This window comes from Dendrobates tinctorius, unplaced genomic scaffold (assembly GCF_039654945.1).
Source record: "Dendrobates tinctorius isolate UK_male_01 unplaced genomic scaffold, ASM3965494v1 ptg000016l, whole genome shotgun sequence".
NCBI lineage: Eukaryota > Metazoa > Chordata > Amphibia > Anura > Dendrobatidae > Dendrobates > Dendrobates tinctorius.
Window position 1 is genome coordinate 29,164,333 of NW_027361684.1, and position 16,866 is coordinate 29,181,198.

General features: G+C 41.2%; 1 protein-coding gene across 1 annotated transcript in view; it reads right to left on the reverse strand.

The window, feature by feature from the left end:
- Positions 1-474: 474 nt before the first annotated feature.
- The window catches only part of TNFAIP1 (TNF alpha induced protein 1), a 42,843-nt gene continuing 26,451 nt past the window's right edge, over positions 475-16,866 (reverse strand). The window contains exons 4-7 of the mRNA XM_073565607.1: positions 15,145-15,234; positions 10,062-10,114; positions 8,371-8,566; positions 475-6,603 (exon numbers count right to left, since the gene is read on the reverse strand). Coding sequence (XP_073421708.1) covers positions 6,367-6,603; positions 8,371-8,566; positions 10,062-10,114; positions 15,145-15,234 — 576 coding nt within the window. The 3' untranslated portion in view covers positions 475-6,366. The remainder of the gene's footprint in view (positions 6,604-8,370; positions 8,567-10,061; positions 10,115-15,144; positions 15,235-16,866) is intronic.

Here is a 16,866-nt window from a genome sequence, read left to right on the forward strand (position 1 = left end):
CGTAGACTGTACCCACCAGCTAAAAGTTCATTCAGCCATCACTTTTCTAATGACCCAGTAAAAGGGTTATTCCCTCCAAAAAACAAGTTACCCCCTACCCATTAGATTGGGGGATAATTTTCTGATTGTTGGGAATGGGACCACAAGTGATGCAAAGATCTGGGCTTTAGTTCCCCAAGAACATGGCTCTGCATCCCCATCTTGAATGGAGCAGCAGTGTGCATACCGAAGTGCTGTATTCAGAAGTCCAATAGGCAATTAATGAAGAGAAGGCCGGGTCTGCAGCAGGTTCTAGGGGTTGTAAAGTACTGATCCTTGCGGTCAGACTCCCTGCAACCAGCAAGGTATCCCTTATCCAACAGATGGGGGGGATAACTTTTTTTTGGGGGGAATAAACCTTTTAAAATTAGATAAAGTGGTTTACTATAAAAATTATGAAAGACCTTACATGACAAAATAAAGGAGACATGGGCGTCATTTGTAATAATATTATATTGTCATTAAAAAGTTAGTGTTTTATTTTCCAGTCAATATTCCTATACTTACAAGAAAAAAAAATCTATGGTTAAATAAGTTAGCAGACAAGAAAAAAAAAAAAAAAGCAAACTGAATATTAATTCTTCATTCATAATAATGAAATGCTATCAACAATGAATGAGATGGTTAATACTGATTCTTGGCTAATCAGACCATTGCTACTGGAAAACTAACAAGCGACCAGGTCAAGTGGGAAAAGTAAAGACTGACTATCAGAATTGAAGGGGTTGTCCATCTTATGGATAATCAGTGCACAGAGTGACTATTGGGGTATCGCAAATTACTGATATACAGGGCCACAGGTGTTACTGATTCGTGCCAAGAATAGATGTTTGCAGCTCTATCGTAGCAAAGACGTCTGAAAATGTGCCAGGTGTATTATTCATGTACACCAGGTTTGAGGTGGATAATAATGGTCTAAAGTAAGTCAGCTAATAAGTGGCATACGAGAATGTGTCAAACTTAAGGCAAGATAAACCAATATCACACAGTGAGCACCTCAGTGACCGTGTGACACAGTCTCGTGCAGTCTGATTTTTTTTTTTTAAAAAAATCAGACTGCACTCAGACCCTAGAGTAGAATGGCTGTATTCAAACATCCTTTAAAGTTATGGATCAGAGAGTAAAATCCGTAGGACTCAAAATTAGTGACGAGCGAACGTGCTCAGATAAGGTGTTGTCCGAGCATGCCCCGGTGCAGAGTGTCTTCAGCATGCTTGAAAAATATGGTCGAGTCTCTGCAGCTGCATGTCTCGCGGCTGTTCGACAGCCTCAACACATGCAAGGATTCCCTGTTTGTTAAGCAATCCCTGCATGTGCTGCAGCTGTCGGACAGCCACGAGACTGCAGCCGCAGGGACTCGAACATAGTATTCGAGCACGCCGAAGACAGACGGTTAGTTTTTGAATCAGACTCCATCATTAAAGTCTATGGGGATCCGTATAAAACAGATGACAGAAGATAGACTTTGTACTTTTTAACGGATATATTGTTAAGAGTAAGGCTAAGTGCACACGTTGCAGAAAATTTCTGCTCAAACACCTGAATCCCTTCCCAGAAACCGCACCTATTTTTCTGTGGCGTTTTTTGATGCGTTTTTTTCTGCAGCGGTTTCAAACCGCATGGAAGAAGCCAAAACCATGGAAAAATCCGCAAAATTAATGAGCATGCTGCGTTTTTTACCGCGATGCGGTTTTTTCGCAGTAAAAAACGCATCAATGTGCACAAAAAGTGCAAAATGCATAGAAATGACTGGGAAGCTTATTTTTAGCGGTTTTATAGTGAAAACTGCGGTAAAACCCGCTAAAAAAATGAAGTGTGTGAACACAGCCTAAATGAATAAAGTTCAGTCTATTGCTAGAGCGCAAAAGAAATTAGATGCAACTAGGATGACAACTAGATGGGGGGGGGGCTAAAAAAAAAAAAAAAAAAAAATCGGTCCATTTGTCTGAGATTGTAACACTCACACACGTCTGAATGTAGCCTTAGACACTGCATTAGGAAATGTGGGCCGTAGTCTTCAGAAATTTGCACCATTTCCTTGCTTCCTGAAGACGAGTCTCTTTGCCAACCAAGCTCCGCCAATTTGATACTGCAAAAGGTTGCAAATGTCGAGACATGAAATGGAGCCCCATACATCAGCTCCTTCCACCGATCACCCAGGAAAGAAACCGGCACTGTCCCAATGTGCTTCAGTGGTCAAGGATTGTGTGGGATCGCATGACATGCCCCTCCATCTGTGACCCTTTACAGGATGGGAGCAGAGACTCTGGGGGAAAACACATAAAAGGCACATGGCTTAGAACTTCTGAAGACTGTATATTTTGGTAAATTGCTTATTTTCCATATCACTAATATCCCATTAGCCGCTCTTTTGTACGGATTATATGGTAGGTGGACAACAATCTACTTATTACAAAGATCAGTACAATTGTATCCCATACATACAGTAGATAAAAAGGCGCGCTGCCCTTAACAGGTTAATAACTTCTCTTCAAATGACCGTCACATGTATGGCCGGCCTGACATTACAGCCTTGGCTTTATCTTGTCATCTTATAAATGAAGACGTCAAACTGCTTCCTAAGAGCAGCGCAGGCAGTCACTGCCCACCCATATATTATGTAGGCATCACTAATGGAGAAACCTGCTATGGGTCTTCTGTTGCCCTCTAGTGGGGAGAAAAGTGAATGGTCATCCATAGGCAGAACACAACCTGACTTAGTAGGCACTTTCAAGAACAAAATTTATAACATATACATTGTCCAAACATTTTTTGCTCCAATTATCAGCACAGTGCATCTGCGGTATAGGCTGTATTGTATGTGGTTTTACACCCATCAATAGAACAAACTTCCTTTCTTATGAGTTTTTACAGTGATCCCAGCTGTATACCACCATTGCGAGTCATGATTTTGTAATCCTCAGACATATTGCTTGCATAGTTATTTTTCACTCAGCTGTAATACAGAAATCGATGTGTTGCCTGTAAGGAAACAGCCCTTGACAAAACAAACAAGAATCCATTGTGCAACACTTAAAGGGGCGGTTCAGCTGAAATGTTATTTAAAAAAAGGGTCAGAAGTCCTTTGCCATTACTGTAGCGTGACCCTGGTGATGGAAAAGGCAGATTGGTGACGGAAGTAGCGTTTTTTTTTTTCTTCTTTAAATTAGGTCACCCAGAGGATATCAGCTGGACAACACCTTTAATATTAAGACTATTTAAAAGTATAAAAATAAGAAAACACATTGGCTATAAACGGTAGATTCCCATGAGCATAGTGTCAATAATAGTTCCTATTCCTATAACTCCCATCACATCACAGAAATCTCAGGGGGAACGTCTACCAAATTTAGCCTTAGGTAGCATATTATAATAAAAGCACCGTCTTGGCCAAATCTCTTCTTTTTTTGCCCATAACCTATTACAAAGCACAGTAAGGGGCCAGAATTTTAAATATCAGTAAATGAAACAATTACAAATGAACGGTATATATAAATCTGTTCAGTCTTCAATCCGAAACAGACTTCCCAGTCCGGCCAACTGTGCCACCCATCTCCGTGACACGCCGTACATTGCAGGGTGGCCTTGCAAGTCATAATAAATATTAATAAAAAGAAAGAAGAATTATTTCCCCACAAGAAAAGGGTATAAAACTGCAGTTACTGTACATTACTGACTTACAGTCTATACTAAAATATAAATAAAAACTCAAGCACAGAGCAGCCAAGTGTACAGCCTGGCAGAAAAGTGGCATCTGATCAGACTAATGTGCACACTTCCATAAGGGCACATATAACAACACATAGTGGTCTTCTCAATTATCTCCATCACCTCGTACTGATTACAATGCAGTCATTCGGACCAGCCAAGAAACCTTTTTGCTCAATTGCAATTGTCACCTCTTGGTATATGCTGACCAAGAATCTATTGGCTGCATGCAGAGTGGTGGGCATCCATTGTGTACCCCTGATAACTTCAGACTATCAAGGCTTTACCTACCAAAGACTCCTATCTTTGACCGATCCGCATATAACCAATCCCAATTAGGTTTCCAGTTCCCTGTAAAACAAAAGTCCTTTCTATGGCTGAATTCAGACGTGTGTTTCATGGTCCGTATATAGACCACAATGGACAGAGTGTAGGTTTTCCTCACCCGAACACCTTCAAATGGATAGAAGGCCATTACTTCAGATCAAGGGACTCCCTTTCAACTTGGGCAATGTGCTCTATATATGGACCAACTTTAGCCTTAAGCAAGGCCACAGAACAACTTCGAGCTTGCTCAAGTGAATCAAGTCACATCAGTAATGCAGAATCATCAGAGACATGTCTGGGCAGGGACACGGCTACTTAAAGCAGAGTGCCAGCTATATAATATTTGCCAGTTATTACCTATAGGAAATATTTACCTGCTAGTTCTGTCCTTCTCTTTCAGACTGATATGTAACCTAGCCGTACTAGGTCACTGTTATGATCAATGTCTTTAGATTTACTATATTCTGATACGAGACTGAGGAGTCTGAATCCCACAACATACCCATCAGAGACAGTAAGTGCCCATACACCTTACACGGGTGTTGACTGAAGGCTTGTTGGGGAGACCGCCATCTCTTCTGACGTCCCCATACACATGAACGCTCAGTTACGCAACAGAACAGAGGGATCAGCCATTGAAATTAAATAAGCCTGCTCCGTCTTTTCTCCAACATAGTCTGTCACAGCAGAGGTGGGCTGCAATGCACATTAGGTGCTTGACCAGACCCACAGAAAAGAGAAGTGTAGGAGCTACCAATCCAGGATACGTACACAGCAAGGTAGTGGTGAAAAGATTAAAATGTAACTTAATTCCTTAAAAAAGACCAAAGGTCTAGTGAAACCAAAAAACAACAAACTAACATGTAACAAAAGTGGGACTCAAACACACTACAAAGGGTGAATTCCACATTTGTGGGGCCTATATACTCCCACTGGATAATTCCCCCTTTATTTTCTTAAATGCAAATCTTTTGAGCCCACAATTAATAATTCAAGGTGGTTACCACTATTGCCAGAAAATGTGTAATGAACCACACATTACAGAAACAAAGTGCCACAGTTGTAATTATGTCAGTATTCAATCATAAGTAGAAGTAAACACTTTAAAACATAGTAAAGGAACGATCTCACCCGGTTAATTCTTAGGCTATGTGCCCACGTATGCAGAAAATTTCTGCTTCAAAACCGGACTCCTTCCCAGAAAACGCACTTTTTTTGCGCATTTTCCACCCGTTTTTGCTCAAAAACCGCGCGTTTTTGATGTGTTTTTTTCTGCGTGTCTTCTGACTCATAGGAAATAGCTAAAAACGTGGACTTTTCCGCAAAATTAATGAGCATGCTGCGTTTTTTTACCACCAAGTGTTTTTTGCGTGGAAAAAAACGCATCAATGTGCACAAAAAGTGCGGAATTCATTTAAAATGAATGGGATGCTTCTTGTGTGCGTTTTTGAAGCGTTTTGACCGGGACAAACGCTTCAAAAACGCTTACGTGGGCACACAGCCTTAGATGAAACCAGGTTATTTTTGTTACATGTTTGTTTGTTTTTTGTTTTCTGGTTTCGCTAGACCTTTGGTCCTTTTAAGGAATTATTAAAAGTTACATTTTAATCTTTTCACCAGACCCACAGAAAACAGCAGGTCTGATGATTATTTTCTAACATGTATAGGGGGAGGGCACCTTCATGCTGCTACTAATCTTTGCCTCCATCATGCTTTAATCAGCAGCTTGGCTTCTAGGTCAAGGTTAAGAAAACCCAAGCTGTATCAGTGCAATGAGAGCCAATTTCTATTACATTAATAAAATTATTTCCCAACCCCCCACAGGATTAAACTGCCAATGAGAAAAAAAATTTAGCATGCGATATGCTGGTGCTCTACTTTAAGTTCTGGAAGTTCCTCTATTTTTCATTGGCATGCAGGTTATTCACTTGTACAGCAGTTAATCTTCTGCCGATATTACATTTGGGAAGCAAACCTATTTTAAGAGTCTAACTACTGAGATAAATCAGTGTGTCACTAAAAGCATAAAGGTTACTCAACCCAATGTCCTGTGACACAGAGAGGACTTGTAGCTTATATTGGACACGACCTGGCCTGCTAGTAATTATCTTCTAAACTAATTTTTGTGCCAAAAACGGACTCAGCTCCAATATTTAAAGTCATCCAGTGAAACCTTTACCCTGGATTACTGAAGTCTTCTATTTTACGAACTGGTAACGATTTCTCCTATAAGACAACTTTGGCCTAAAAAAGTCACTAGACAGAGTATTTCACTGCATTCTTAGAAACGCTTCAGTCCCTGTACGTAGACTGGTGCCCGAGCTGTCTGTCATCATATGTGCTGTATCGCTTTACATGAATACGACGAACGCGGTCTCGAAGTTCAAAACCCTCATCATCTTCACTGTGAGATGCTTGGCTGCGTGTGCGGCTTGTGGCTTCCAGTAGAGAATTGTCAGGGACTCTGGGGGTCTCATACAGCAGAACGTTCAGGGTTTCTTCATAGATCCGTGCCTCAGGAAATTCAACCTGATCAGTGGGAAAAAAAAATAAATTTTAGGCTGTGATGTCTCAATTCTTTACCAACCTATGTACCTTTTGGCCCGTTTCGAAATTCTGCCAAGCAAGCAAATCAGGTGGCTGCATGGACGATCACTTGATCTTTTTGGTCTATTACATAAAAGCCAGGTTCTATAGCAGACAAAACCTACTACAGTCACTAATGGGTTATATGCATTTTTAGCATAGGTAATAAATATCCAAATAGTGGGTGTCCAACATCCGACACTAGCATTTATCAGCTGTCACCAGCTTCAGCCAGATATATACAGTGTAGGAATGGAACAACACTGCCCCATCATACTGATTAGTGGCCGCTGCCAGGTAGTGAATATTGGCTGCTAGTATAGTCATTATAGGGTAGTCACATAATTACATGTGTTGTCTCCTCAGCCACTAATCTAGATATCATGTACAGTAATCACGTCAATATCTCATACAAGGTCCTGTGACTTCCAGGAAATCTAGGAAAATATGTCCATGGGTACCGTTACACTTAGCGATGCACCAGCGATCCCGACAACGATATGGATCGCTGGTGCATCGCTAAGTGGTCGCTAGTGAGCTGCCACACAGGCAGATCTCACCAGCGACATAGCAGGGGTCGCTACTTACCTGTTAGACGCGGCGATCCTGACTTCCTCCCGCCCACGTCCACGCGTCGCTCGTCGGCGCCACAGGAAGCGCCCAACGAGAAATGGTCCAGGACGTTCTTGCGCGATCAGCGATGAGCAGCGGGGGAGCCGGTCGGAGGTAAGTATCACATGTAGCGATATCGCTAGCAATATCACTGCTATGTCACAAAACCAGTGACGTTACAGCGATATTGCTAGCGATATCGCAATGTGTAACGGGCCCTTAATTGTGGACAGGATCTAGGGCCGACAGCTTGATGCCATCCCAAATGTTACTCGATTCCCACGCTTGCAGATATATTTTAGGTCTGGTGATTTCACAATAATGGACAAGCACAATACCCCTACCAGGTAGCTTTACATAGTGATATTACGTCACATGATAATGCTGGACCTTTGCAATTGTTAGTATACTAGCGATTGTGGGATAAGGTTTCTTTTTAGGGTACTTATTTTATTATCTGAGACTAACTTTTTTTTTTTCTACTGATGTTTTCTGCATTACTAATATTTGTGCAATTTATTCTGAGTAACTGTGGACAAATGATCTGCGGTCATAAATATCCAGGTTCCCAATCATGCATTTTATCATCTTGTGTGCTCGACAGTACCTTGCAAACGTCAAGTCTATCAAAAAAATTAAAATTAAGCCATATGGTAAATGCCGTAAACATAAAAAAAAACAAAACAAAAAAAAAAAAAGCAGAATTGTGTAAATTGTCCTAAAAATGAAATAAAAAAAAACTGAACAAAAACGTTGTGAGTGCCCAAATTAGTATAAATAGTGCAGTCCAGTCTACAAAAGCGCAAATTTCAAGCCCTCACACAACTGTATTGACAGATAAAAGAAAAATGCTACAAGTCACAGAAAATTGCAACACGAACAATTTTTTTTTCTTCTTTAACTGCAGAATTTTTTTTTAGTACTTCCATAAAAAAAAAAAAAAAAAAAAAAAATCTATGTAAATGTATCCCTGTAATTGTACTGACCAGAAGAAAAAACATGTTCCCAGGTCGCAAAATAACCCCTTGCCTCAGCCAGTTTAATTGCAGAAAAAGTAATCCCAATGGTGGCATTGTGTAGCTAGAAAAAATCCTTTACCTTTGTTTGCTTCTTCTCAGTGGCATAAACAATGGAGGTGCAGCAGACCTCGGCCAGCTTCCGTCCCTGACCGTAGAAGGACCAGCAGCAGATCTCATCTCCAATCACGTCTTTCATAAATAAGACTCGCCCGTTGAAGCGGAGGGAAAGCTTGTCAAAAAGCTCAATATTTTTCAGAAGGTTGTCGTCAGAGTTACTAGAACATTCATTTAAAGGAAGAGAATGAAGATTTGCCATCAAAGGATTAACACATAAGTTTAGGGTCTATTTAAACAAGCGTGATCACTCTGCAGGTTCTTGGTGCGTTTACATAAAAAAAAACAAAAAAAACAAAAAAAAACAAAACATTTTTTGTTTCATAATTGCACAAACAACTCAAAGTTGTTACTACAAATAGCAACAACAGGTGTAAAAAGCAATTAAGGCTAGTTTCACATTTGCACTTTATAGCGCAGCGACGGCCTGCGCACGGCCGTCGCTAAGCCCCGCCCCTTCCGGTCATCGCTGCCTTCTAGCGTACATGGGCGCTTGCGATCTGCGCACCCTATCTTTAGCATAGGGTGCGCAGATCGTGCGCTGGCCGTGCGCTAGCAGGATTTTGCCGTGCACTTTTGAAGGTGCGCCGTGAGCGCCAAAATGCAACATGCTGCGTTCGGCGCACCTTCAAAAGTGCGCAGCGCACGGCAAAATCCTGCCAGCGCATGATCTGCGCACCCTATGCTAAAGATAGGGTGCGCAGATCGCAAGCGCCCATGTGCGCTAGAAGGCGGCGATGACCGGAAGGGGCGGGCAGGGACCGGCAGGGGCGGGGCTTAGCGGCGGCCATCGCTGCGCTATAAAGCGCAAATGTGAAACTAGCATAAGACTTGCACTTTGGATGTAAGATGTCGGCCCAAGTGCTCACACACATCATCTTTTCATTTCTTTTATGGCTGTTACGCTTTTTTGATCAAAATAGTATTAACCAGAGTACCCTATATTATATACATGTACTATTACTATGTACTTACTACAGGGTATATGTACATTTTGTTCTTTTCTTCTATTATTTTTGCTTATACACTACATTATTGTTACGTTGGTATTTAATCAGATTCAAAGCGTTAACATTTAAGTCCTCAACTAGACAAAATGATTGATCAACTGAAGCCCCGCACGGATAAGACCGACTCGTGTATGGCCACTAGATGAGACTGACAGTAGAAATGGGAGAACGAATTGCAGAACTCTGGTCCATTGGCCAGGTCAGAGACTGCTGGACAGGAGGCCGGTATATCCCTTTACCGCCCAGCATTCCCAACGCTTCTCTTGAGTAAAAGTCTGATGCAAAGCCACAACGATGACGTTGCATTAGTCCAGCTAATCAAAAGAATAGAAGATTGGAAGGCTTCTCGTCCAGTGGTCACACATTACCGACGTTCCCAAAGGACCCAAAGTCCTGCGAATAGACTTTCACACCTCTAATGGTCAGCTTAATACATGGAAGGCTACTAATTAGGATGGTTTTAATAAAAAAAAAAAAAATGCTCTGATAGGATGTAAAAGGTCAGACTTATGCACAAACACTAGCAGTGCTCAGAATACCTACATTTAAATCAATCATTACATAATATACTGTACCCATTAAGATGACTATTAGTGACAGATACGCAGATGCAGGGAGATAAAAGAAATCTAAAGTTGTAACTCACCTGGTGTAGGAGTACTTATTGTTGCTTCTGTTATACAGGAGTTTCACCACAGGCTGTTGGGAAACAAAGACAACATAATACCATGACAAGGTTAAAAAACACTTATTTTTTCTTCTTTTTTTTTTTTTTTGAAGAGGAGCTTTCACCAAATTTTTTAAATGTTGAACTAGACACAATATATAGTTGCTGCAGAGCAGAATACATCGGTGTATTATTTCTCCTCTCTGTTGCAGAGATATTATCAAGGTACTTGTCCCTTCACAGGGTCATTCATTTTCCCTTCCTCTTCAATACCTATTCTTAAGGGGGTTTTACACATAGCGATATCGCATTTGGTGACGCAGCAGCGATATCGCTAAGTGTGATACTTACCTCCGACCGGCTCCCCCACTGTCTGTCGCTGATCGCGCAGTTCCATTTCTCGTTGGGCGCCGACGAGCGATGCGTGGACGCGGACGGGAGGACGTTAGGATCGCCTCGTCTGAAAGGTAAGTAACGACCGCTGTATCGCTGCTGCATCGCTGAGAGATCTGCCTGTGTGGCAGCTCACTAGCGACCATTTAGCGATGAACCAGCGATCCTGACCAGGTCGTATCGTTGTCGGGATCGCTGGTGCATCGCTAAATGTAAAGGGCCTTTACTCTTCCCCCTGTTGTCTATTGTCAATCTTTTATGTCTTCAATCCCTTTCAGATTGTTAGATACACAAGTAATTTGAATTTTATCATAAACTAGCTAGAGCCCGGCGCTGCCCGGGCATAGTAACTAACTGTGGTTAGTTATAACATATTATAATTATCCTCCATCCCATAGTCCCGTGCCCATATACCCATCATACATATCCACTATCCCATAGGCCCGTGTCCATATACCCATCATACATCCTCCATCCCATAGTCGAGTGCCCATATACCCATCACACATCCTCCATCCCATAGTCCCGTGTCCATATACCCATTATGACACCACCATGGCAACCATTGTAACAGCATCTTCGCCATTGCAACCTATTATGACATTAGCGTTGCCATGGCAACCATTATGACATCATAATGAGGGGCGGGGCTTGATACGCACACACCTTTCCCCCCCCATTATGTAGATAGGGGCAAAATTGTTTGGTGAATTGGAAGGCGCGGGGTTAAAATTTTGCCTCACAACATAGATAGGCTACGCTCTCGGGGTCCAGACGTGTGACTGTGCCAAATTTTGTGGCTGTAGCTGCGACAGTGCGTATGCCAATCCAGGACATACACACACACCCACATTGAGCTTTATATATTAGATTGCTATATATCTATTATGCATCCAGTTTATTCTACATTCATTGTAATCTGATAGTGTTTAAGTCTTTTTATTGTTTGTCTTTCAAGTTTATATTTTGTAAAACAAAAACCTTCAATAAAATATTAAATTCAAAAGTATTTGTCCCTGAATGAGTTAACACTTTTTTGGACTCAAAAGTTCTGAGTATATATTGGGGGACAGGGCTGTGGAGTCCTAAGCCAAACCTCCGACTCCTCAATTTCCCCAAATCCGACTCCCTCATACGTGCCTCACTACTGAGCATGTACATAGAGCGCAGCGCAAATTTATCCAAGCTAAAGCCGAGATCCTTAGATCAGGAACAGAACAGACATTTATAGGACATTACATAACTTTCACAAATTTTTGTGAAAAAATTCAGCACATCCTGCATTGTACTACTGTACCCAATATATTACCGTATATACAGTCATATGTAAAAGTTTGGGCACCCCTATTAATGTTAACCTTTTTTCTTTATAACAATTTTGGTTTTTGCAACAGGTATTTCAGTTTCATATATCTAACAACTGATGGACTCAGTTATATTTCTGGATTCAAATGAGGTTTATTGTACTAACAGAAAATGTGCAATCTGCATTTAAACAAAATTTGACCGGTGCAAAAGTATGGGCACCCTTATCATTTTCTTGATTTGAACACTCCTAACTACTTTTTACTGACTTCCTGAAGCACTAAATTGGTTTTGTAACCTCATTGAGCTTTGAACTTCATAGCCAGGTGTATCAAATCATGAGAAAAGGTCTTTAAGGTGGCCACTTGCAAGTAGTTCTCCTATTTGATTCTCCTATGAAGAGTGGCATCATGGGCTCCTCAAAACAACTCTCAAATGATCTGAAAACAAAGATTATTCAACATGGCTTTTCAGGGGAAGGATACAAAAAGTTGTCTCAGAGATTTAACCTGTCAGTTTCCACTGTGAGGAACATAGTACGGAAATGGAAGAACACAGGTACAGTTCTTGTTAAGCCCAGAAGTGGCAGGCCAAGAAAAATATCAGAAAGGCAGAGAAGAAGAATGGTGAGAACAGTCAAGGACAATCCACAGACCACCTCCAAAGACCTGCAGCATCATCTGGCTGCAGATGGTGTCACTGTGCATCGGTCAACAATACAGCGCATGCATAACGCCTTTTTGTATGACCAAACAACTCAATCTTTGTTTCATCAGTTCACAGGACCTTCTTCCAAAATGTAACTGGCTTGTCCAAATGTACTTTTGCATACCTCAGGCGACTCTGTGGCGTGCTTGCAGAAACGGCTTCTTTCGCATCACTCTCCCATACAGCTTCTCCTTGTGCAAAGTGCGCTGTATTGTTGACCGATGCACAGTGACACCATCTGCAGCAAGATGATGCTGCAGGTCTTTGGAGGTGGTCTGTGGATTGTCCTTGACTGTTCTCACCATTCTTCTTCTCTGCCTTTCTGATATTTTTCTTGGCCTGCCACTTCTGGGCTTAACAAGAACTGTACCTGTGTTCTTCCATTTCCTTACTATGTTCCTCACAGTGGAAACTGACTGGTTAAATCTCTGAGACAACTTTTTGTATCCTTCCCCTGAAAAGCTATGTTGAATAATCTTTGTTTTCAGATCATTTGAGAGTTGTTTTGAGGAGCCCATGATGCCACTCTTCATAGGAGAATCAAATAGGAGAACTACTTGCAAGTGGCCACTTTAAATACCTTTTCTCATGATTTGATACACCTGGCTATGAAGTGCAAAGCTCAATGAGGTTACAAAACCAATTTAGTGCTTCAGGAAGTCAGTAAAAAGTAGTTAGGAGTGTTCAAATCAAGAAAATGATAAGGGTGCCCATACTTTTGCACCGGTCAAATTTTGTTTAAATGCAGATTGCACATTTTCTGTTAGTACAATAAACCTCATTTGAATCCAGAAATATAACTGAGTCCATCAGTTATTAGATATATGAAACTGAAATACCTGTTGCAAAAAACAAAATTGTTAGAAAGAAAAAAGGTTAACATTAATAGGGGTGCCCAAACTTTTACATATGACTGTATGTTAGGAGTTGGTCCATTTTATACAGACTCCTCAGCCCTGCTGGGGGCCTGTATTTCTTCTCCCTGGATGATCCCGACCAAACAGGCAGCAACACTCAGGAGCAGACAACAGCCCCACCACAGCTTAGAGCAGGTTTTTCGGTGTGAGATGTAATGGTACAGCCGTGGCCTTCTGGTCTAACCTTCTGCATAAGTTAGTTTGGGGAAAGGGGCAGTGCAGAAAGAAGAGTTTGTAATGTGTTTAACTATCAGCTCTCCTCCTTTAATAGCGCAGTCACCTGTGCGGTACTGCCCCTTCTACATAATGGTCGGAGATATCGCAGTATCACACTTATGTCTGTTGTGCGCAGGACACCTTGTAATAGCTCTTCAGTGAGATCAGAGCTGTCATTACATCTTACACATGAGTAACCTTCCTGTTCTGGACTACTCCTGTGTGAGATGTAATGACATCCTGCTCTGATCTCGCTGCAGAGAGAGGACAAAGATGAGCAGAACAGACATTAAGTGTGATACTGATAATTTGAGCTCTCAGCTCAGGACAGTGTGAGGGGCAGTAACAGAACAGAAGGTGACAGTGCTGTGAAAAAAGAAGAGCTAATATAAGGGTTTGTAATGTTAAACTCAGCTGCAGTGCCCTTCTCCCCACACTGACTCATACAGGAGGTTAGACCAGGAGATCAGAGCTGTATTATTACATCTCACATACTGAGAATCCTGCTCTAAGCTGTGGTTGGGGCATGGTCTTTTCCTGCTGTGATGCTGCCTGTTTCTGATTGATCAGCATCTAACAGGGGGAAGAAGTACACACCCCTAGTGAAAACCGATATATCACCAGCTTTGACTTACGGTAAATGTTTGGCTCCTAATGAGTTAATTTTCATTAATTGCTAATACCTCAGCAACGAACAGGTGAAATAAAAAAAACTTGGACTTAAAAGAACCTGTAAGTAATATCAATCCCTACCCAAACTGCATATATGGGCATGCAAGTCTTGGAAGCTAAATCTATCAACACAGTTATATCTTCAATCTGATCCTGCATTCCCCAAAAATGAACGTTAAAAATCATATGCAAATGAGGCATTAAGTTTTCTGGGTGTGACAGAGGTGTTTCCTCACCCAGATCCAGCCTCTTTAGCTTGACTGATAGCTGTGAGTGACGTAGGGGATATCAGAAATTCTCCAGTATTAGAAAATCCACGGAGATGACATCATGGAGGGGTGGGGGGTGTCAGAGCTTCTACTGCACATGCTCACAGTGTAATCAGATGGCAGCAATTTTACATTTCTAGACAAAAATATTAGGATTAAAATAGTTTTTAAAAATTATGAGATTTCCTTCATCTCATCCTAGAAAACCCCTATAACTGTAGGCCATATATTTAAATTGAAACCCAAATAATCACTTTAGTCCACCAACATTTCTTGTACAATGCAGGCAGAGAGGCAGTAGTGCCTTTTCTTATTGCCCTCCTCTACTTGTGGTCCACTAGGGAAATGTAGACATCGCTGACCTAAGATGATTCAATCTGAGATTTAAGTATATAGTAGCCATCTACTCCAGTCTTAGTATAATAAGCTTGTTAGTGCCATTTTACACTAAAAATGATGGTAGCACTAAGCTCCGTCCCAAGTTAAAAATAGGACTGAGATTAACAGTGTCTTACTATGGCTGACACCAGCAGAAGCCGAATCTAAGTGCTGACTTATACAATGCATCAGTGGGAAACGCACCTTGGCAGATGATTCAATCAACTTCTCTTCTTCTTTCTGAGATGTGATGATAGGGATATTACATACGGCTTCGTATGACTCATTCTTATCCTGAAAGAAAAATGGAGTCAATTAGAAGAAAAAAATCTGTTGCATTGTTTCCAGACGTGTCTGTCCCACTACCCGATGTGATCCTAGGGACAGAAATAGGTCTAGAAACAGCTGGTGCACGACTATGACATTTTCTATGGAGATTATTTCTAAAAGTTTCACGCAAACATACTTACAGATCTTCTAGTGACTGGCGTTTCATTAGCAAAAAGTTATGTGCTGGAAATGCAAGTTACAAAATCTCTCTTACCCCATAGAAAAGGCAAGGTCATTGGTTTTATATAATGTAAGAAAATTACTAGGCCCCGAGCAACAAGCCTTTGGGTCAAAATGCTCCACAATTTGCAATAACCTTTTTATGTAAGATTTTCTCATAAAAGCCAGAACAGGGTCCCCAGTATCAGCTACACAACAGCATTAGGAAAATATATATGTACAGTATAAATATATTAGCATTATGGAAATTTCCAGCCTTTTCAATTAAAACAACTAGAAATATTCATGTGTCATGTACTTTGCATTACCCAGCTATAACAGTGCTCATAAAAAGAGAGTTGGATCTCACTCAACTATCATGGTGTTGTGTCACAGTCCAGGGAGCCTCACGAGTGCTGTTGGTAGGGTTAGTAAGCTCCTTATACCCATGTGAAAGCTCCCACCCTTACAAGAGGCCTCATTACTCATCAGAACAGAGCAGTACTCTGTACGCCTGGCTAAAGGTTCACTCTGAGCCCCCCATAGATATTCTCCGCCGACAACTCCTCAATACTGAGGATGAAACACGTTGGGAGGGATCCAGCAATTGATAATGCCTTCAATGTAGGGCACATTAATTTTAATTTCACTTGCCTCTTCCTTTGTGGATATGTCCTATAACATGGTTAGCCTATTTGTCTTATTTTTAATTAATATACTCCAAGCTAAGAAGATGTTGGCCCATTACTGATTAGATATTGCTGTAGATCAGTGATTGGTCCCTTTACACTGGTACTTCCATGGAAGGGACCAATAACTGATCCATAACTCTATCCTGGAGTAGGACAGAGGATGGTAGACCAGGGGTACCTAGCCGTGCTCCCCAAATCCTATCATTTATTTCATGCATTCCTTTTCACATATAAACCTCTTTCTAGACATACAATATTGCTTATTTAGGTTTTGGTTCCCCAATAGAAAGGGGAGCAATACTTAACCAGTGATTGGCCAACATCTTCCTAGCTTGGAATATATGTAGAATGAACAATGCGACAGGGAAGAATGAATCAACTCCCTCTTGGGATCTGGATAGATCTGAGGATTGTAGATTTGTTTCACTAAATCAAGGACCTCATTACAATACTCTCCAATACGCTCATATTGCCATATAACATGTATGAAGTGTGCATCATCCTGACCATAATGGGGGCACACTGCATCCCACCTAGCTGCTATATTACAAAGCACACTAGTTTTATAAACCCTATGCAGGAGAAATAACTAAGACAGTATCTCTGACTTTCAGATAATTTAGGAATTCAAATGGAAAATGGCAATCCACTGGTTATCGGTCAGGAGTTCTACATCTTTTTCCTTACTTATTTTTTGTTTGTAAAGAGAATTTATTCAACCTTATCCACCCTTTAGCTCTTGAGC